Source organism: Lontra canadensis, unplaced genomic scaffold (genome assembly GCF_010015895.1).
Source record: "Lontra canadensis isolate GAN:19392208 unplaced genomic scaffold, GSC_riverotter_1.0 scaffold53, whole genome shotgun sequence".
Classification (NCBI taxonomy): Eukaryota; Metazoa; Chordata; class Mammalia; order Carnivora; family Mustelidae; genus Lontra; species Lontra canadensis.
Window position 1 is genome coordinate 10,322,570 of NW_022631047.1, and position 22,563 is coordinate 10,345,132.

Here is a 22,563-nt window from a genome sequence, read left to right on the forward strand (position 1 = left end):
ACCTGTCCCACTGGATGAAAGTTTCCTTTGAGTTTGGCCTGGAGGGACCAGAGCTGCGGTCCCTGTCACCCAGCAGCTTTTGTAGATTTAATGAGGCTCTCTTTGGGAGGCCGACCATAAACCATGCTTTGGTCGATCCTTTGTGTCCGGGAAACCAGAGATGTCTTGGAAGCTAAATGCTAGGCCTCGGGTTTTGTGTTCTGAGTGTGTGTTTTCAGGTATGGGCCTGATGCCTGAGCCCACCCTGCTCTGTTCCTTGACCCTGATCCTCTGGGTGCCAAGGAACCGTGTTGCCAGGCCTGGCCAGGTCAAGCTGTGTAGAGCTGTGGTTGGCACTGGGCAGAGGAGAAGTATAAGCCTTTTCTTTAAGGGATTATAGTTCTAAGAGCAAGAGGTGTGAAGATCTAGTGACTTAAAGGACCTGAGGGATCAGTGAGGTGTTTCTCACTGATGTGAGATGTCTGAGCTGAGACACTGCTTCTCTTTGAGGGGAGAGGGAAAGGATAGTGTCCTCTGTGCTTTCTCCTTCTTCCTGGCTCCCCTTCTGGGGGCAGTGGGACGAGAGGTCGGGTCTTTCTCTCTCCCTGGGTCTAGAGCAGAGACGAAAGACTAGATGGGATCTTGAAGAAGAAAGCTTTGCCATTATGGCCAGATGGATGGGGGCATGATGGAAACAATTAGCTCATTTTTGCTGAAAAGCAAGGAAAAAATTCAGAATTTCAGTTTTCAAAGCAGAGACTCTTATTTGAAAAAAACGTTTGATTATTTTCTTCTTCTTTCAAACTGATTTCCATGCTTGTTTGGGGGTAGGATGTTGGTTTCTGAAGTCTGTGGGTGACCCAAGAGGCCAGAGCAATTCCCATTCTTGGGTGAAGTTTTGGATGAATAGTTATTTTCAACTCTCCTCCCCCCTTCCCTGTTCCTCCCCCTTTTATGTGCTGTTCCCTCCCTCTACAACAGCCACTGATTGAGAGCACCCATATGATGCCGTCTGGAAAAAAGGAGGCATCCAACCCTGGAGGACAGAGGCACATTCCCTCACTGCATTTTGGGGCTCCACTTATCTGGGTTGGGACAACTCAGGTTTGAGGACCTGAATTGTGTTGGCCCCAAGACCAAGAACCATTGGTTGTGCTTCTTCTCTAGGAAACAGACGAATCAACCCGAGTTTAAAGGTTCTTCATCAGCAGTGGTTGCCATAGAAAATTGGGGGAGTGAGGAAGATGGGTGCCTGGGATATATGGGAAGAGATAGTGCAGTAATATTAGCCATGGCCGCTTGCTCTCATCAGCCTTTATGCCTTCTGTGTTCCCAGCAGTGAACTAGCTACCACGAGAGATACCGCTGAGGGGGGAATGGGAACCTTGTGAGCCTTCAGGGGACACACAAAACAATGGGCAAACAACATCCAACAAGGGAAGTGAGCTGTTCTAGGCACGTGGTACGCAGGAAGCTTTATTTGAGATGCAAGGCGGAGTGTTTTAGACCTCCCGTGATCTGCGGTCCTTCTGAGGGTCTGGCATCAGGACCCATGGATTCCGGTTGTCAGCTTATGCTGTCAGGTGCTCGGCTACTGTGCTCAGAGACTCGCAAAACCAAGAATTCCTACCTGTTTAACTTCCTCCCCCAGAAAGTTTGGGAACTGTCTTCAGGGTACACGCTGCTGCTGCGGCTACCATGGGTGTGAGTGCAGGGATTGGGGGGGTAGTGCGTAGGGTACGGTCTGGGTTAGAGCTCGACTTGCCTGTGGTTCTTCAGTCTCTGTCCTCATCGACAGCCCTTGTATAGCTTTGGGCCGCCCCCACCCCCTCTCCTGACTCGGGACCCCTACCCTTGGTTATTGTAGGGTGGCTTCGCATTGCTGTGGTTACGGATCTTGAACTGATTAATGATGTTCAGAGTGAAATTGTAGTCTTGTGAGTAAGATCTGCAACTCATTCAGCCCCTGGGCACCCTTCCCATCCACACTCCCTTTACCCACCCCCTGCTCTCCCCGCCCCCCACCTCCCACAGTTATTTCAGATGGTATATGTTCATGCCAAGGAGGAAACTTAAAATAGGGAAAGGACTTGCCCCTTGGCGATGCTGCGGCTCCCAGCTCGCAAGAGTGGTCCCTTCTGAGAGCGCCCCCTGCAGTCTGCTGAGGGCCTCTGCTTCCATGTGGGGCCCATGGCTAGTCTTGCTGGCATCCCATGCCCATAGAAATGAGGTGAAGAGGGGCCGGGTTTGAGGAGAGAGGGTTGTTTGAGAGCCTCTGTGGTCTCTGAGTATGTGGGTGGGGTATCGCTTGGGAAGGGGAGGTGGAAAATGTTGTCTAGATTGTTATCCGTCCTTGTCGTTTATCCAGAGCCATGCAAATACAGATTACTTAGTATTAGTATGGGATACATGTTTCCCTCCAAACCCAGTTTGCTTTCTTCTCATCTCACGACTGTCTGCAGTCTCTCTGGAAAGAATGGTTCAGGGCAGAAAGTGTGTTTGAGGCAAGGAGAGTCACCGAGTTCCAGAGCTCCCCCTTCCTCCTCCCTCTCCGTGATTACATGTGCATCCTTGCATGGTAGGGACCATGGTAGTGGGGCTTGGCGGGATATAATGTCTACCATATGGGAACTGGTGACCCAGGACAGACTACCCTGAGTCAGGACGTACAGTTTTACAGTCTCTGAGTAAAGCCGTGAATGAAGTAAACAACACTGCCTCCGTGCCGGGCGGAAGGTTCTCTGTTGTGACTATGCAGGAGTTAACGGGAGGGAGTCATTGACTTATTTAGCATATATCCAGTAGGGTCTGCTCTGTGCACATCGTGTGAAATACCGTTGGGATTAAAACATGAATCTCTTGTGTGGTTTTCAGACTTTGTGGCCTTGAGAACCCTTTGCATTTTTAAAAATTATTGAGAGTATCCAAAGGACTTTGGTTTATTAGGTGGGTTATATCAGTCAATATTTATTGTATTGGAAGTTAACCCTGAGAAAATTTAAAAACACAAGGGTCCATAAGCACATACTCCATTAGCTTTTGGGGGGGGGGTGACGCCATCCCGTTCACAAAACGCCACTCTGTACTCAGGAAAGAATAGGAGGGAAAAAGCAAATAATGTCCTAGTGCTATTATAAAATTAGTTTTGACCTTGTGAACTGCCTGAAAGGGGTCATGGGGATGCCCAGGGCTCCCCAGACCACATTTTGAGAACCACTGCCCTGCACCACCCTACTTTAGGCAACTAATGGTCCAGGCAGACCAGCCATGGGCAGGGATAAACACTGCTCCTAGAAGGAACAGGAAGGCACCAGAAATGAGTTCTAAGAACGTGCTGTGGGATGCTCTGATGTAATTTTATTGATCCTAATGATAGTAATCGATAGGGTCATTCCTGCACTGTCACTGAACACAGGTGGTATCACTGGACAGTCGTGGTGCTGGTGATGGAGTGTCTATGGTGTCCAGGGGGCGTGAAGACAGGGGCACATGAGGTTAGAGAGCACATTTGATCCTGGACCATAACTTTGTATTTGGGAAATACAAATATCATTCTTGTGATGAGAACTAAAGCTCCACAGAAAATTCTAGACTGGGGGTGACGAGGAGCACACAGTGAGCCTCAGCTGGGGAGGTGGTGGGGGATAATGTTTCCTGATGGACAGAGGTTAATTTGAGAAACCCCTGCCCTACAGTTACCTTTTTCATCTTCCCTCCTTCCACAGGCATTAACTCTCTGATAGCAAACAATATCTATGAGGCTGCCTACCCTCTCCATGACGTGAGTATCCTTTCCGCCGTGTGCTCCCCACAGTCTTCAAACGATTGCATGCCTCAGGTGACACCGTGGCTGAAGGCATGCCAGGCGGGGACGAAGGGAGTCACGCTGCTCAAATACCTGGGCTGATTCTGGCCTCCTTGGGGCCCAGAGTAATCTCTCCAGAAACAACTGTCTCTCCCAGCATTGCCCCCGTGGCAAGCTGGTTTGGATATGAGCGTTCCCCATGCTCCCTGTGGTGGTTTTGGGAGGTGGTGTAAGAAGGCTGACGAGGCATGCAGGTGTCTGAAGGGGGGAGGAGGTGGTGAAATCTCTCAAAATTCCTTATACTCTTCTTTGGTTAGGCAGAGAAGACAGAGAGACTGTAAGGAAAGCTTTCCTTGATGGAGGATTGTGTTAGAAACATCCCCGTGTTAGAAACAGGGCAGTGACATTCTTCGGGATGCTTCATGAAAACCTTAACTGGCCCATGGATGAGATGCCCTCACAGCGGCTTTGGCCCCTGGCTGGTCACTTCCTTTGCGTGGTTATGCCACGGTTATGCCACATGAGACTGCCGGGGCGGGGGCTGCTCCCTGAGTGTCTGAAGGAGTTTCCAGATGACAGTCTCTCCCCACTGATGGCTTTGCTGTGGGCAGATAGGATGTCTGGTGCTGCCACTTGTGGACGGGGGTGGGGGGAGTGTGCCGTGGCCCAGGGTGATGTCGGACGGTCTACTGGGCGTGCGCTCTGCCATTGCCTTTGCTCTGAGGAGGCACAGGCTGATCGCGGATGCACTGGAGGGGGGCATCTTTGTGTGAGAGGCTGTCCACAGGAAACACTGCACGTGTTGCTGCCTAACAACACGGAATATTGGCTCCTTACCCTGGCACGCTTTTGACTTTCCTCAAAAGGGGAATGAGAGAAAGGGATGACGCCAGAGAATAGAAAAGAAAATCCTTGCTCTGGCTTTGATAATTCCCTTGGCTTTATGCAGCAGCACTCCTTTCTCTGTTCCAGGGTGAATACGACAGCCCAGGGGAAGACACGAATGATAGGAAGGTAAGCTGGCCTGCAGCCGCACTCAGCACTGGGGCACAGGGGCCGTGGGTGGGTGTGGGACTAGCTCCAAATGTCCTGAATGTTCTGTTTACCTGCTTACGTATTTTCCAGCAGTTCTTCACAGCTCCTTGGCCTCCAGGGGTTGGAAATGTGGGGGCCACTTCTGGTCACCGACATCACAGTGTGTGTGTGGGGGGGGTGCTGTGGGCATTTAGTGCCTGGAGGGCCAGCACTGCTCACCATTCTGAGGTCTCCAGCTGTCCCACCCCCGGTGACCAGGGGGGCCGCAACTGAGAAGCACTGAGAGTCCAAATCCTGTCATTTCTAGGTGGAGAGCCTGAGACACAGAAAGAGTGAGTGCCTTGCCCATAGTGACACTGCCACCGTGAACAGAGAGGAGACTTGGGACGCTTCTGACTTCCAAAGCCAGTGTCCCTGTTAAAAACATATTATTATCCATGCCATTGTGATTTTTTCTCGGGGTGGGGGGGATGATCTTTAACTTATTCTTTTTACCCTCGAGGCAGACAAGTGGGGTATAGAAACCTGAGGGAGAGGGAGGCTCAGTATGCTCTGGGCAGCTGGGAATCCGAGGTTACAGTTAGGGAGGGAACAGTCCCTTCGGAAGGACCCGTCCTGTGCCAATCACAGCACCTGCCCTTACCTCCGTCTGCTGGCCCACCATCCAGACCCTGGTTCTTCTGCATGGGTGCACCACCCTCCCCTGCCATGACATGGCACTCTAAGCGTCACCTGCCTCTTTAGTGGGGACCGCCTCATCTGGCTGTCAACCCCGTCATGCCATTCTCCCACCCAGCTTCCCCCAGCCCTCAGCAACTCTGGCGAGCAGAGGAGGGAGGGCCGGGGCGGGAGGGCTGAGGAATTGAAGCCCGAGGAGATTCCCCCCCACCCCTGCTCTGTTGTCTGGAAAATTATTCATCCCCCAAGTTGCCTTTTGAGCTGCCTCCTTTTTATCCTGCCTATTAGTCCCTGTTATGAAGTGTTAAGTATTAAAAACATAAAAGGTCTTTTCCAGAAATACTGCTGTGATTGCTTACACATGTCCCCTCTCTGCCTGCCCAGGGAATCTGCTGTAGTACTGCCATGTCTTAACCTCATCTGTTTTCTATCTGATGCTAATAGTCTCGGGGTTTAATTTCCTGAAAAGTCCCGGATCAGAGTTAAAGGAAAAGGAGGAAGCGTTTCTCCTCACATCTCACCTAGCTCACCCCAACCGTTTTCTGTCCTCCCGCTCTCTCATTTCACGTTCCTCCCCTTTAAAGGGTGATCACCACTGCTGCCCACCTAAGAGTCCTCCTGCTGAGTGGGTGGTGACCCCGGCCAGGCAAGGTGGAGCACTTTACAGGAACATTCCAGAGACCAGCAACACACAATAACTTGGGGGAGAAATCAGCCAGACTCTGTTATCTGCACGGAGGCAGAGGGAAGCAAATTGTAGACCATCTGAAATAGATGTTTATTTGTCTTTGGAATGATGTTGTGTTATTGTTAACAACACAATCTTGTAACGGAAATTTTTCCTTCCAGGAAATGTTTTGTGTAGGCCAATAGAATTATTCCCAGCGCACAGCTGAACTGGCAGAAAGGGTAGACGTTGGGAGGCAGGGACAGAGCAGCTCGGAAGGAGCTGTACCTTGGTGGATACGTCAAAAGGCTGATAGATGTCTTTGAAAGACAGGAGGCTCCTTCCTTGTGGCTTTGCCTTCAGCTTGCTGGCCAGTCCTTATTTTCCTCTGCCAGGGTCATGGTTAGGGAAATAGGCTTTCCTGGGATGGGGAGAGAGGGGATCCATGAGAGAGGGCATATTCCCTCCCCGCCCCACCCCGTCCATTTGGGTTGGAAAACGGATTCCCAGCAAGGTGAGGAGATGGTTCCAATGGCGGTAAATGATTGTCAAGTCAGGATGAAAACCCTGGCGTCCGCAGCCCCAGCCAGCCCTGTATAGGCAGCTCCTGAGCATCTTGGGTATGGCGAGGGGAAGTCTCAGCACAGTGCTGGCTTGTTCCTGCAGTTTCAGTATATGGCTGGGGCCTAAAAGGATCCTTGTGAAGAAATAATCCAAACCTCTGAATACGTGCAGCATATTGATCTGTTTTAATTGCATTGTAATAGTTTAGTGTTCTTGGAGAGGACTGCAAACGGATTTTGGTTGGGTGCCAGGGAGAATCCTTGCATCTGTTGCTGCAGGGCGTGGAGAAGGGTCGGGAGCTGCAGTGGGATTTCCTCTCTGGGGGCCCGTAGAGGTGACTTGCAAGGGCATCCCAAGTTGCCCATCATGCCAGTACCTACATGTCCTCCTTTACTCTTCCCTGCAGTTTGTGCCTGTTCCCCTGATCTCCTGGAGGCCCAGGCTCCTCCTGGGCAGATCCCAGGAAAGCCCGGGGGCCCCTGAGAATGCAGTCTTCTTCCCTTTCAGCTTGCCTAGTGCATTTGTACGGTCTGGATGACTCAGCTCCAGCTAGGGGCTGGAAGTCTCTCTCTCCCCATTCCTGGAGGGTAATTAACAAGACGCACCCTGCCTGAGAGCAGGGGTTTTCCGCCTTTCTAGAAAGCACAGCAGCAGGAAGAGGGAGCAGCGTGGGTGTGGATGGGTCTCCCCTCGCTGCCCATAGCCACCTAAATCCACATGAGCCAGACCTGCCTGGTTTTCTCAAGCATTGCAGGGAAGTGACCATAAGCATCTTCGGAGGGCTGCCTGAGCCCCACCACTCCCTGCAGCTTCCTCACCCACGTACAGGGGACCCTAAGGTCCATCACTGGACTGTGCTTCTCTTTAGCAGTGTTGAAACCTGGGCCTTGGGTTTTCCAGCTTCTGCAGATGATTGTCTTCTCTAGTGGATGGTTATAAAGTGACCCCATGAAAAGGTGTGTAAAGAGAGTTCTGTTTTTGTGACCAGAAATGTACTTTGGTCTTGGGTTGTCCCCTTCTGCCCTCATTTTGCTAATGGAGGAGGCCTACAGAGTCGAAGAGACTTGCCAACAATTCAAATAGGTCATTACAGGATCTGGGAGTAGAATTCCTTTCTTTCCCATTCAGTTCACCCTGTCCCATCACCAGCCATCCATCGGCGGTATCTTTCTTCCTGTTGGGGTCTGGCTGTCTGAGGAGCCTGAGGCCTTCGAGAGAGCCAGGAGTCACAAACATCTTGCCATTCTCTGGCATTGCGAATGGTTTTCACAGTTGGGCTCCTTTATGGTTTCATGAAATACTTAAACCCACTGACCCACTATCAAGTGGGATCCCTAGGGAGCCGACTGGCTGCTTGAATGCTCTGATCCGTCAGGCGGGGTGGTCCCCGTAGAGGTTTGGGGTAGGGCTGACATGTCTAGAATTACATCCAGGGCCTCTGATATAAGGCACTGTCCATGGAGAGGGATCTGCAGACCTTCCCTAATCTATTCGCAGGCATGGCCAGTCGTGAAGAGGACACTGGTGTAGCTCTGAGGGAGAGAGTGGGTTTGCTAAAAGCGGCATTAGGAGGCTCTAGACACTGCCCATTTCAAGGGATTGTTCTAAGACACTGTGGATGTCTCCCTGCATTTTACTCCACCATACTCATCCCCCTGGGGCAGAGACTCCAGAGCACGCCACCTTTTGCCCTGACTGCTAGTCTTTTCTGGGACCCTGGGGCCTGGGCTTTAGCGTGGCCCCCTTGGTTTCTGAATATGTGCAAGTGAACATTGCATAGAGATGGGGAAGGGTCTATGGTGCTGCTCACCCCTGCAGGGAGGCGTGAGCCGGCCGGGGCGTAGCCACATGGACATTCGGCCCTAACGGCTGTGACACTCCCAGGTCTGGTGCTCTGTGGCTGTCGGTCCCTTGCAGGGACTTGGTGTCCTCGGTGCCCATCCAGCCCATCTGCCCCAGGCTCACTCAGCTTTCTTGGCTCACCCCTCATCCACAGCCACAGACTGAATCCAGCTTCGTGCTCAGAAGGCAGCACACTGAGAAAGGGTGTTTCTTATAGCATGCCCGGGATCCCACTCAGGGTAAGGCCGGTGAGGGTGGCTTTCAGTTTGAGCCTGAGCCACCTGTGCCGTACTGGTTCTCAGGGACATCTTCCATCTCTCCCTCCAGGGCAGTGGCAGATCGGAGCTCGCAGGCTTAGCTTTTGGCTTGATCCGTGACTCGGAGAGGAATCCGCTCCAGAGGTCAGAGCCTGTGAGGCAGGCAGTGACGAGCCACAGCCCTCAGGGGAGTCCTTGCCCATACCTCCTGACGCACGCTGGCCTCCCTCTGGGCCACAAATGATGTCACTGTGACTGCCAGGTGCTAGGGAGGGCAGGGCTTGCACCAAGGGAGGGAATAAAGACCCAGGGCAGTCGAAGCACCTGCGGTGAAGGGGAGGAGACTATCTAATGACAACAGTAAGATTCAGTTAGGAGCCTGCCTGGAAGGAGCGGCCTCCGAACTCGTGGATTCACATCCTGACCCACCAGTCAGGCTCGGAGGGACCCCTTTATTTATGTCCGGGTTTCCTCCTTCACAGGTGGTGCTAAGTGTGGCTGCCATTTGCTCTGTGTCCATATATTTTCGGGTTCAGTGTTGCCGTTGCTGGGAGATACTATGACAACAAAAGTCTAAACCCATTAAGTAGGAATGCCAGTTCTTATGTCAGTTTGTGAAAAAAATCAAGTCTTTAAAGGGTCTGAGGTGAAAAGGATGACCTCCTGCTGTTCAACTAGCTATCCAAAATACCTGGTTAGGGCAGGTTCTCCTGGTCAGAATGCCCTGTGACTTCTGTGTGCTGGGTAAGGGGACTAGAGAACATGATAAGATAGCCAGTGTCTTGCAGACTTGTCAATTCTAAACATATAATTTGATTACATGCTAATGTCTCATTGTGGATATCTAGATGATGTCTAATTACTTGATTTACTTGTGGATAATCTGTGAAGCCTGCCGGCCAAGTGTTTGAAACTGAAATGCCATTTGCCCCGGTGGTGACATCTAGGTTTTGTCCACGTGCTAGTTCTACTAAAGTTGCCATTCAGTTATCACAAGATGCCACACCTCTGTGTGTGGGTGCATCATTTCCTCCTGTAACTTCTAGAATGTGTTCCACTCAGGCGTTGCCCCCACACATCCATGGAAACCACTCTTAATAAGGTCACGAGTGACCTTAAAGTCACCAAACCTGGAGGTCGCTTCTCCATTCTCACCTGAACTGGCCTGTCAGCAGTGTTTGACACAGCGGGACATTGTTTTCTTTTTGAGACCAGCGGTCCCTTTGCTTCTGGAGCACCACACCTTTCTAGCCCTGGACATCCCTGGCGGCTCCTGTGTCTCCTTTGCTGCCCCTCATCTCCTCGGCCTCTGAAGGTCACCACGCCAGGTCCCAGCTGTCACACCTCTTCTTTACCTACTTCCTCTCCCTTGTTGGTTGCATCCATAGCTCAATGACCTTATAAATCATCTCCCGTCAGACACCTCCCAAATTTTCATCTTCTTGTACATTTAGGAGGTCGACACTCCTTTGAAATCCAGACACTTGCATCCGGTTGCATACTCAGTAGCCCCACGGGGATGCCTACAGGGCGCCTCAAATGAACGCACCCCAAAGTGAACTCCTGGTCCTTTCCTTCCCCACCTGCTCTTCCACAGCACACGCAGTCACCGCCTCCATGGGGAAGACCACCTTCATGTCTCCTAGACCGCTACAGAGACCCCTGCTCCTATGGTTGCTCTCAGTCTCTTCTCCACATGGCGGCTGGCGTGAGCCATATGTGGTCCAAGCTGGGTGGTCTCTCCCCACTGCTGCACGGCTCCCCCTGGCTTCCTGCAGAGTGCAAAGATTTTAGCGTGGCCCGCAAACCCCCAAGTGAGCTGCCACCTCAGTACCTTCTGATGCTATCTCTGCCTATTCGCCTCACACTCACGCTGCCCCGGCCACACGGCTTCCCTGTTTCCCCCAGGACATACCACATGCCTTTTTCTCAGGGCCTTTGCACAGGAAGAGTGTTCCTCTGCCGGGCGGATTCCCTCACTTCCCTCGGGTCTCAGCTCAGCTGTCACCTCAGAGAGGCCTTCCCTTGCCATCTGTCTGAAATAGCACCCAACCCTACTCCCTTGCCCTTCGTGTTCTGTTCCCTTGCCTTGATTTAGCTTTCTGTGTGGCATTTATAAATCCTGTATATTGATGTGTTTCTATCTGTTTCCACATGTCAGGGTGTAAGCTCTACGGCAGCAATGACTCTTGCTTACAGTGCTCTCCAGTGTCTGGCACGTAGTAGATGCTCAAGAAACACTTGTTTCATGAAGGAATGAGGGAACATAGCAGGCTCATTTTGCTGGACTAAACCAGGCGAGGGAGTGAAGAAGGTGGGGTTATGATTGGCAGGTGCAGCAGTCTGTCCTGGAGTGTGAGGAAGGTCACCTTTAGTACGTGGGGAAGGGCAGTCAGCCTCTATAGCCTCCCACTATTGGAGACCCTCCTTGTGGATGTCTTGGGAGAATTTTCCTAGAAGCTGGGCTTTGGGGACTCAGTTTTGACTTGCTAGGGTGGTTGTGGGGGATAAAATTCTGATTTGCTAAAGGTGAACAAAAAGAAAGGTGAATGGTTTCCCCCGCCACCCCTAATCTGTTTCCCTTTTCTTTTTTTAGCTGCTGTATCGAGAATGGGCACGCTATGGAGTGTTTTATAAGTTTCAACCTATTGACCTCATCAGGTAAGATGTGAGGAGCACTCTTGGGAGGAACGTAGAGCTGCAAATGCTGAAACATACCCGTCAACCCTCTTAACCCCTGGCCGTCTATTGGCCAAGCAGAGGGTCCTGCCTTTCTGGGCTGTATTGTCCTGCTGTATGTCTGACTCATGGGGAAGCAGCTCAGGGATGGGCATGGGGGTTGGAGTCTGTGTGAGGCAGCAGATAACGTAATGGATACACCATGACTTCCGTCTTGAGGTCTTTAGCACTGTGGTCTCTCTTTCCCTGCCTGTTCCTCTGTTTGTGGGTGGAGGGGGGTTATGAATGCAGTTATCACTCTTACACATTGCCCTTCAAATTTGTCCTGGAGAAGGATGGGGTGAAGCAGATTCTTAGGTTATGAGCAAGTGGCCACAGCGTGGATCAGAGAAGGGGAAGACCTGGCAAATCTCATGAGGAATGAGCTGGCTGGTCTGAGAGGGCATGTCAGTTTCTGGCTTCTTCACATTAGAATGAAGAAGAGACAGGGTCTTGGAATCCCTCCCTTCAGTGCTGCTCCTCAGATGATGTCCTGGTACCTTGGGAGTTTCTCTAGCTTCTACCAAATGTTAGTGAAAGTCCTTTGAAAGAACTTACTAGAATGCTATAGGTCTGACTAGCCTAAAGTGGGTTGAGGGCTCTAGCAGCTCCGTGGGCTTGTTGAGCCGAGCTGGAAGGTTGGGAGGCAGCACTGTGAGGTGGGAAAGCACTGGGCTGGGAGTGGAGATTGGGCGCACCATTATGGCCTGTTGCTTCTTCGGGCAAGCCATGTTCTTTCCACGGTCTTCAGGATCCTGGTTATCATAAATTGGGTTCAAAAAAATGGGAGGTTGAACTGAGGGACTTGGGAAGAAATTTGGTAGCATACTCGTTTGGGAAAGATGGGCACTTTTGGCCCCATGCCTGACATAATGGCCTCACTGTCACACAGTCACTTGTGGCTCTTAGAAGGAGCTAATTAATCAGCCGGTAAACACAGAGAGTGTTCCTGGCTAATTGCCCCGGGCTGGGATTGTGAGAGGGGCAGCAGCCAGAAGGATTGTGTCCAGAGGGAGGAACTCCAGATTCTCCTTGGAAGAAGAAAGCAGACTGGGGGCCGCCGTTTGGGTAGGTTCACCGCCCACAAAGAGATACGCCGGCCCTCCCGGGGATCTGGGAGCTCGGTTAGATGTCTCTTGACAGCAGGTGTTTGTTCCAGCTGGAGACCGTTAACTGCAGTGCTGGGGTCGCGGAGCAGGGCCACGGGGTGCCTGTGACTGAGGCTTCCTCACCCTGAGCCTCCCTTTCCCAGGCTGCCTTGTATGGAGCACGGGCCACCTAGACTGTTCTCTGGGCCACAGCCTTGGTGTGGCTGTTTCCTCCGTGCCTGGTGGGCTTTGATCTTTCTCTCTGCTTCCCAAGTGGCCACCCACTCTGTCGCCTGTTTTCTCCAACTACTCGTTCCGTCTTTTTTTTTTTTTTTTTTTAAATATGATTAAAAAATAAGAATTCTCCCTACCAGAGAGCCTTGTCTTTTTCCCCAGAGACTTCAGGTGACTGGCCGCCAGCTAAGTGGGAAATGTCTCCAGTGCGCACTCAGTTTTGGCCACCAAAGCAGCCTCACCTGCAGGGGAAGAATTGCCTTTGGAGCAGAGCCCTGCTCTGGGGTCTGGCTGTTCCTGAGGACACAGAGCTCAAATCTGTCTAGACGGGGCATGGCATGCTGCAGAGCTAGAGACTGGCCACTGCTCCTCACACAGCAGATGGCTCAGGGAGCTCCTGCAGTCCCTGGGTGAGGCCAGCGGCTTGGCTGGTTTGGCCGGGAGGGAAGAAGGCTGGGGACCCAGGCACCTCTCGGAGGCCAGCTGGAGGGGAAGGGAAGGGGATACTGGGTAGTGTGCATATAGGGGCCCTGTGGGGTCGGGGGGCTGCTGTCTACCCAGTGGTATAAGAAACTCTCCGACTTCAAGGAGCTGCTGGAGGGAGAAAGTAGGCACTAGTGGGGAGAGAGGGAAGGGCCAGAGGTAAGAGGAGCAAGCGGAGGTAGTAGGTGGGTAAGCAGAGAAAGGTAAGCAAGAGCGGGTTGCTGGAGGGTTCATGAAGGGGAAAGAGGGTGCAGGGTGTCGGGAATGGCTACCCACACTCAGCAGCCGCCTCCTGAGACTCACGTTATATTGCCTTCCAAGGCCCAGCTCACTCTTCCTGATTCTGCCAAAGTCACCTCCTTCCCCTCCTCTTTGTCCTCTGCCCTCTTTCTCATTGCCCACTGCCCTCTCTGACACCAGGTCCTGTGGGTGTTTTTCTGCGCTCTTTCTCTCTAGCTGCTTCTCCATCTTTCCTGCCGCTACCTGTCAGGACCCACCGGACCCACAGAGCCCACCCAACCGTGGCTGCCTTCCCTGAGCCATCACTGGCCCTCACACTGTGTCAATTCTGTTCCATTGCTACTTACTAAGGTGAACTCTACCCTCTTGGTGCCTCACGTAGAAATTGTACCTGTGTGTTGGTGCTGAAAGATTGGCCGAAGCAGTGGAGTCTTACATAAGTTAGAAATGATGATTCATATGCAGCTCATAAGAGGTACTCCCACCTATTTCCTTGGACACTCAGTCCTTGTTTTCAGCATGGAGCTTCTATTCCTCCTGTGGGTCCCCAGGGCTCCTCTCTTATGCTGAACATTTAGAACATTCTAAAGCATTTGAGCAGTTGAGACCTCGGTGGGGGTGGGAGAATTGTTTGCATTTTGAAAGCCCCAAGGCTAACTGTCTTTCCCTTCCCTCAGGCCTTCGAGCCTAAACTGGCAGTTTGGGGTTTGAGGCTCCTTTCCCGGGTGTTGGAAATGGACAGAGGGGAAGCAGACACCCTTCCCTGCACCCCTCACCCCTGTGTCCTGCTGCTGCACCTTCATTCATGCCCAGCAGGCTGCACTGTGAGACTGCTGATGGGTGTCTCCCAGCCCAACAGGGCTCTCCAACCCTGGATGCTAGCTTTGCTCTAGAAAGCTCGGGTGGGGCCTGTGGGCCTGAGCTGACTGTGAGTGTGTGTGTGCGTGTGTATGTGTGTGTGAGCGTTGCCTGGAAAGTTCCCCAGGGAGGCATCCAGCGGGGACGCCACTCACAGTAGCTCTCTGGGAACTAGCAGCCAGCAGTGCTGGTGCCCTGGCAGAAACACGGCTTGTGACCAAGCCAATGGATGAAATGGTGCCTTTGCTGGAAGGAAATGACTCTTTTGGTCCCTTAGGAGCCATAAGAGGGTCCTCGTAGTCAGAAAAGTAGATTTTTGCCTATACTGCCCTGGGTTAACTCCCCAACATCCCAGGAGGAAAACAGCCTTTATTGTCTGGGGAGCCTGGGGGCCTGGGGCCTTTTGGATTTGTACAGGTGTGATCCACTATTAGTCAGGGCCATGACCTGACTTTTCACTAAAATGAATGTCTGCTCGCAGGCTGATTTTCTTAGTTGGAAGGTTTTGATATGGACGAGACAAAGCAGTAGGCTTTAAGCTGAGTCTGACTGAGCTCCTAGCTGTGTTGAAGCTGAGCTACAAAAATTTTATTTTCAGCCCTGGCCACTGCCTGCATCAGACCGTATAGGGAAAAGAGGGGTCTAAAAGTCCCCGAAGCTTAGCGCAATGGCAGCCATTGGCTTTGGGGAATTTACCAAGGGGGTGATGCTCGGGCAGCCTAGCGTTCGCTGTACGGAATCAGGACTATGGTCTGGAGAGGAGTGATGGATTGGCTCTCCCTCATTCCCACCCATCTCAGGAATGCCCACTTCACGAGTGAGGCCCTGGACATGAAACCCCTCCCATGTGGCAGCTCCGGGGTTCTCTTAGCAATGTCCTGGCCTGAAGCCTTTAGGTACAAACACTTCCACAGAGGCTTGAGAGTGATTTCTCTGGGGCCTACCATCTCAGGAGACTTTGGGCCTGGTCCGTGGCAAGACATGTGATCCTGTGCCCCCGTCGTGCTATGTACACGTCTCTGTCACTGTAGAAGCCCAGCTCTCTCCAGCCCCATCTGTGGGGAGCCAGTCTGCAGGCCTGACATCACAGCTGTTGCCTTTCCTTCCTCCTATGCAAGGCCAAGGTCCTCATCGTTGCTAGTGTTCTCCAGAACAGCCGCTAGAAGGCTGTGTGACAGGATTCATCCCTCTTGGTCTCTGGGCCCCACTGCTACCCTCCTGAAATGTGACCCATCCAAATCCCTCCAGAGGGAAGACAGGGGAAGCCACATTCTTTCTTAGGAGGCTTCTCAGCAGGCCAGGCTCAGGAAGGACCGGCTGCAGCTGGTTTGAGGGAGGGAATGGAGAGGAAAAAATGTTGATCAACCCGTGATTAATTATTTCCTGAGTCCTGCTGCCTCCTCCTTGATCCTTCTCTGGGATTTATAAAGGCGGTTTAGTCAAGCGCGGTAAGCGTTTACTGATGCTTATGGTGAGCAATCTCTGTGCTAGGCAGCGTGGGGAGGAGTGGTGATGAGTAAGGTAGAGTTTTGCCCTGAAGGTCTAGCAGTTATGTAGGGAGGTAAGCATGTGCAAGGCAGGATGAAGTGAGGGCTTACAGCGCTGAGGACATAAGTACAAACATAATACTGCAGAACAACGGACGAAGAGTAATTGCTATGAGCAAAATAAGGGAAGGCTTCCTGGAAGAGGGGACACTTGAATTAGAAATATTCCTTTCTGAAGGGCTGAGGTTAAAGGACCTAAATGTGTCTTCATGGCCAGCCTGGGCTGCGCCGTGTACGGATTTACTCTTTAGCCAGCTATCAATGGCCAGAAATGCCACTGACCCAAAGCTAGATCCTTCATGACTGTTGATTGCGAGTGGTTAGGTCCAAAAGTTGACTTGGAAGCCTCACCTGTGTAGATTCTGTGCCAATCTGACCCATGCCCCTCGTTCTGCCCTGAGACTTAGAGAATCCAGGGTTGGAAGGAGGCGAGGCTAGATCCCAGGGAGGGGAGACCGAGGAGATACGAAGTGTGGGACTAGCGCCTTGGTCTTTGCATGGGCCCCCAAAATTTGAAGTATTGGATTTAGCTGGGAAGCATTTTGCAGGCTGGAAAGAAATAGCACCTTGTAGGCCTGAAGAATGTTTTTCTTTTCCTTCTGGGAGTGGGGGAGGGAGGGGACAGAGTAGACATGGAACAGCAGGCCGTAGCTGGTTGAGGCAAGGCCGAAACAAGGATGGTATTGTTCTGTGATTTTATGTTCTGGCCCATTTTCCAGATCAGGAAATAAGTCAGGCTGTTTATTAAATCTAGCTGTGACAGGGCTCTTGCTCCCCCCACCGAGTGCTACTGACCTTCAATGTGCCCCTCTGAGGGGGAAAGCCGGTGGCCCATGGCCTACCAGGAGTTGGAACAAAGTACTCTCCACTCCATGCCTGGAGACTGGCTTGGTCTTATGAGGGTGGCCTCTCAAGCCTCAGAAAAGACTTCCATGGAGGGTGGCTCCTGTTTCAGACCAAACTCTTCATCTTTCTGCTGTGGTATCAGCCATATGGTACAGATGGTGGATCCCAGCACCAGGAGGTTGCACAGACACATACACACACATGCTCCCCGTGGCCACCCAGAATTCCGTGGGCCGAACAGGGGAAGGAGCAGGCTGTCTGGCTCGCAGCTCATTCCTCCTTGACTCAACTTCCCAGGGAAGAAGAGAGGCTGCTCTTATTCTAAAAATAAATGGCAAGACTCTATATTCCATGTCCCTTTGGGCCCTTGTGAGCAATAATCTCCAGATACCCGGCACCCCTGGGACCAAACCATGGCGGCACAGAGATGGAATGTGCTTCCTGTTCAGCTGCCTCAGGGCTTGGGCCTGGAATGAAGGGATGGAGACCTGCTCTCATGGCGTATTTCTCTAGCAAGTGCCCAGCTTCTGCTGTGTTTTTCTTGTAGTAGCGAATGCCTTGCTTCAGGGGAAGCTTGTTTCTCTGCTGGACATTTCTAGCCATGAGGAGGTCATAGAGCCAGAGCAGGAACTTTGCCGATTTCTCTCCTTTTGATTCCAGGTTTTTTCCCTGAAGCTCAGTCTTTTAAATATTGGAAAAAAGCTCTTGGCTCTTGGGTTCCTAACAGTTCTCCTATACCTGAGCTTTTTTTTTTTTTTTTTTCTTCCACACAATCTACTCTCGGACCTTTCTGCATATCCTCATGTGACATGGGCTCTTCATCCTCACGATGCTTCTCCGCAGGACTTACTGGCCTGGGGAGCTCAGAGCAGGGTCCCTCTGCACACCTTACCTGGGGTAGTTGGACCATACGTCTGACACTGGTGCTGGACATACGGAAATGAATTAAGCGTGGCCCTGTTCTAAAGGAGCTGAAGTTCAGAGTCAAAGCTCTAAGCCTATAGATGACCACAAGGCTTTTCTGGGAAACGAAGGGACAAACTGACAGTGGAATTTACAAAAAGTAACTGTGAGCTATAAAAATAGCATATGGAAAAGATTATGAGGAGAAATTGACCCCCAAACTGGTCATCTAAATTGGCTATGCCTCAGGCAGAGATTATTGGGGGTGACCATAACTCTTTCTAGAAACATCCATGTGATGTGTTACAGCACCCACAGACCCTGGAAATTGCCAGGAAACATTTTAGGATCACATCACTTACAAATCATGGCAGAGCCAGAGCCTCACATGGTCTAACTTGGGTCATCACGTCTAAAGAAAAAACTCCCAGCCAGACTACAAATATTTCGGGGAAGGAAAAGTAATGTGACCAAAGATTTGGAGAGGATGCATCTGAAGACAGACTTAAACAAATAAGAGCTCCCTATCCAGGAAGAAAATGGAGGAGTGAGGCTGCCACTGACGAAGTTAGGGGACGGATAGAGTGTGCACATGTTTAAGTCCTGAGGCTCGGGCTTAGGGACATTCCTGTAGGCTGGGGCAGTGGGTAAAGAATGAAAAGAACTCAGTTTCAGCTCCAGTTTTTTTTCCAGTTGATGTAATGTCTGGATAAGACATTGTCTTCCAAACCTCAGTTTCCTTGGTTTGAAAGAGGGATCATAACACCCGTCCCACATGGCCCATGATATTATTTCGTGGACTGTGATAAAGTATTGCACAGATACTGTGGTGATGGACATACGGTTAAGTAAAGGTATTATCTGCTCCCTAGAGGAAAACATTAGTATTCTCTACGCTCGCTAGCAGGATTTTGCAGAGTCCTTCAACTCATGAGTTTTGACAAATACTATATAAGACTATTTTTTTTAAAGATTTTATTTATTTATTTGAGAGAGAGAGAGACAGAGTGAGAGAGCATGAGAGGGGGAGGTCAGAGGAAGAAGCAAACTCTCCATGGAGCTGGGAGGCCGATGTGGGATTTTATCCCAGGACTCCGGGATCACGACCTGAGCTAAAGGCAGTTGCATAACCAACTGAGCCACCCAGGTGCTCAACTTTTTTTTTTTTTCTTACTGTGAATCAATGTATCATGACTGTGCACTTTGTGTGTGAATTCCATGCCTCCTAATGACCCTGCAAAGTGGGTATTCTTACCTGCATTTTACAGATGAGGATACTGAGCTCCTCGAGATAAGGAGCTTCCTCAAGCCACAGAGCCAGCCCATCTGGGATCAAACCCAGGCCTGCCTGATTCTAGAGACAATGTTTCCCCCTTGTAGCATGGGGCTAAAGGTGACAGAACCCTTCATCCAGCTGGGTGTCAGGCGAGCTGGGTCTCCAGCTCCCTGCTGTTAATCTCTGAGGGAAAACTGGTGTGGGCTACTGGTCAACCCCTGCTTTACAATGGCATCATCCTTAGGAGCATTCCCCTGTATTTAGCAGGAATGATGGGCCCCTCTCCGCTTGTTGAGCTGGATAGGATCGTTTGTGCCTCTGTTAAGCAGAGAATGCCATATTTTTGATTTCTCAATTCTATTTTTTATAGTCCGTTTGTTCTGGCTTCTTCCATGCTGTCAGGTTGTTAGTGGTCACTTCTTTTGTCAGCCGAGTCTCTCCCTGCACGCCACCACCGCCACGTGGCTGGGTCTCAGTGGCAGGTTTTAGAACCAGGTTCACACCATGCACCAGGCGAGACTCTTCCGTGGCCTGTCCTGGAGTCTGGCTCCTGTCAGTGTGGGATTTTGTGGAAGGTCTGCCTTTGTCATGGGAATGTCATCTTTTTGTTTCCCATTGAGAGTGAAATGATATTTCTGAAGCTCAGGGGGCCTCTGAGATGGGACCACAGTAAGTATGACACTGCCAGGTCCCAAGAAACCCAGACTCCCAGAGATTTTTCTTAAAACAGAACTCAGAGTCTGTTAACAACATGAGGATGGATCTTTATATTAAGGGTTTACTGGGTGAAGAACTTTGTCCTGGGGTTGCTGTCAAAGCTAAAAGAAGAGGCAAGGAGCAAGAAGCTCTAAGTGTCATGGCGGGACACAAGGTGCTCACAGTGGAACGCTGCTGATGGAGGTCACAAGCTGTAAGGAGTGCCCAGCAGGGAGCTGGCACACACTCAGCTGTATGTCAATGTGCCAGGCCCAGGTGGTAGAAGGTTTCGAAGGGATAGTAACTGGATTTAGTGTGGTATGTGAGAGAAAAAAAGCAACTTATGGGACTGATGAGTTTGGAGTAGAAAGCAGAGATTTGAAGGTGAAAAGAAATATGGTTGGGAGATTTACAGGACTTGGATAAAGTCATTCCTGGTCAGGAGAGGCTGACCAGAGAGCCTCAAGAATGGCTAGGGCTGAGGAAGGGCTGAGAAGAAAGCACAGGGCTATGGACAGTGGTTGGAGGAGATGTTTGAGACAGTGAGGGAAGAGAGCCCAGACAGAGGCCTCACGACAGGGGAGAACCAACTGTCAGGTGGTTTCTCTGGAAGTTAGGCAGGTGGCAAAACAGCATACAATGGCTGGGGGACGTGTGTGCTCCTAGCTGTGAGGTGAGAGCAGGCAGTTTCTCACCTTCTCTTCTGGGAAACTTTAGACAAGTCATTCAGCCCCTTGGGACCTGGTGCGCGCGCGTGCGTGCTCTCTCTCTCTCTCTCTCTGACGGAGAGGAGAATCTGTTCTCCACAAAACCTCTAGGCTGGCCATGGCAGGTGCAAGCCTGTCTGTGGGAGTCAAGGACTTCAGGTAAATCTGAGGGACTGATCTTGCCCTAGAAAGAGGGAGGGGACTAGCATACGGATCAGTTACCATGGACACAGCCCAACTGTTTGATCCTGGGAGCCACGGTCTTACCACGTGGCTCTGGAACCCTTGAGCTCCCTGTTCCTGCTAATGATATTCCCTTGAGTGATGTTCTCCACCCACACCACATGGGTATGTAACCAACATAAACAGAAAACGTCTTAACACATTGAATAACATTGGCGGATCACACGTTACAACAACCACCACAAGATAGCTAAATTTAATTAGCCTGGCACGCCCAGGCTTTTTGCAGAGGGACATGCCTCTGTTTTAGAAACGGAAAACCACAGCATTTTGTGGGTCTGGAAGTCACAGACACAAACAAGAAACAAACAAAACAAAACAAAACAAAAAGCTTCAAGATCCCTGCCCGGGAGATTGCTGTCCACTAGTACCTTTGGGATCATCTCAAGATATTCAGAGATGTGGGTAGTTGGCTATCTGCCAAGGATTGCGGTCTGCCCCTGGCACAGTGGTTGAATCAGGCTATGGAAGATGTGGCACTTAGCCTGGGTCACCCAGCCCACTGAAGGGACTCGGGAAAATCGTCCTAGAGGGCATAGGCCCCAGGGTTGTTGCCTCGGCCTCATTGGTTTCTTTCATAGACTCCATATTCAACTGAACACAGGAGAGACTGAGAGGGGCTTGGAGGACTGGGATTTTTAGCTTTTTATTTGGGCATTTTAGTCTGGATGAAGGTAAGGGCAATGGCTGGTTGCCAGCTGTCACCAGTAACAAAATGGCAGTATTTCTTGAGGTTGATATTATGCCCACTCCTCAACCTTTAATCAGGAAGGTAAGCTGCTCGGGGGAGAGAAGGATCAAACCAAGGGTGTCTCTTTGCCCCACCCACGGGTGCTCTGCCCCCCGGAAGCCCCACCTGATGAGCCTGATGTAGATTCCTCTCGCCGGGGTTCCTTCCCTTTCACTTTGGTCATTCTCCATGCTTAAGCCATGTTCTCCCTCCCCTCTTTTTCAAATCCTCTGAGATCCTGTCTCCCTTTGGAATACAAGCCCATCTCTGAAGGCTTAACATCTTTCTGTCAAATCCTGTGACACTGTATCTACCTTTGGACATATTAGACCTTCTCTGGAGGTTTAACGTCTAACCATGGAGTTGGGAAGAAGACTCCGTGCTTTGGGAAAGAGATTTAAGAAACCATGTAATTCAGTTCAGTTTTACCCAGCATATTCATCCAGCACTTGTCTCCATGCCAGGCACTATTCTGGGCACTGGAGTTAAAGAGATAAAAAGATAGATACAGACTGACTTTGGGTGATGAGATACTGTATCATCTAACCTGGAACGCTTTTGAGCAGGAAGGTGAGCACTATTAATAATTGTGCCTATGTGCTAGTCAGCTGTTGTCATAAGAATGCTGCATGACAAACTACCCCAAAGTCAGTAGCTTACAGTAGCAGTCATTTACTTGTCATGCTCATGTGTCTGTAGGTTGAGTGGAAAATCTCGGCTTCAGGCTGGTGATTGGCTGGGCTTTGCCTCAGGGTCCAGACTGCGTTCAGGTCTTCATAGGTCTGTACATTCTCCTTAGATCAGAAGCTACCTGGGGCATGTTTCTCTCATGGTGACTCAAAAGACCACAAGCCAAGGAATGGAAACAAACAGTACCTCTTTTGGTATTGCTGACATCACTTTCATTAGCGTTCCATTGGCCAAAGAAGTCACATGACCAAGCACAAATCCATGTTGCTGGGAAGTATTCTCTTACATAAGGAAAGAGGAGTTCATGTTTGCTGAAAGATAATCTGACCTACCATATGGAGACAACAGGTGAAACCAGGACTGCCCCAAGGAGTATCTGGACCTGTGGTCCACACTAGTTTGAGCTCATGGGCCTTGTGATCTAGCAGGGAACACAGATGATACATAGTTAATTTTAAGTGTGACATGGTCTATAGT

At 50.9% G+C, this 22,563-nt stretch overlaps 1 protein-coding gene across 1 annotated transcript in view; it reads left to right on the top strand.

Moving 5' to 3' along the window:
- ANO2 (anoctamin 2) overlaps positions 1-22,563 on the top strand; it is a 357,148-nt gene that overhangs the window by 134,319 nt on the left and 200,266 nt on the right. Inside the window, exons 8-10 of the mRNA XM_032874339.1 lie at positions 3,705-3,760; positions 4,757-4,798; positions 11,424-11,488. Of these exons, the coding sequence (XP_032730230.1) occupies positions 3,705-3,760; positions 4,757-4,798; positions 11,424-11,488 (163 nt within the window). The remainder of the gene's footprint in view (positions 1-3,704; positions 3,761-4,756; positions 4,799-11,423; positions 11,489-22,563) is intronic.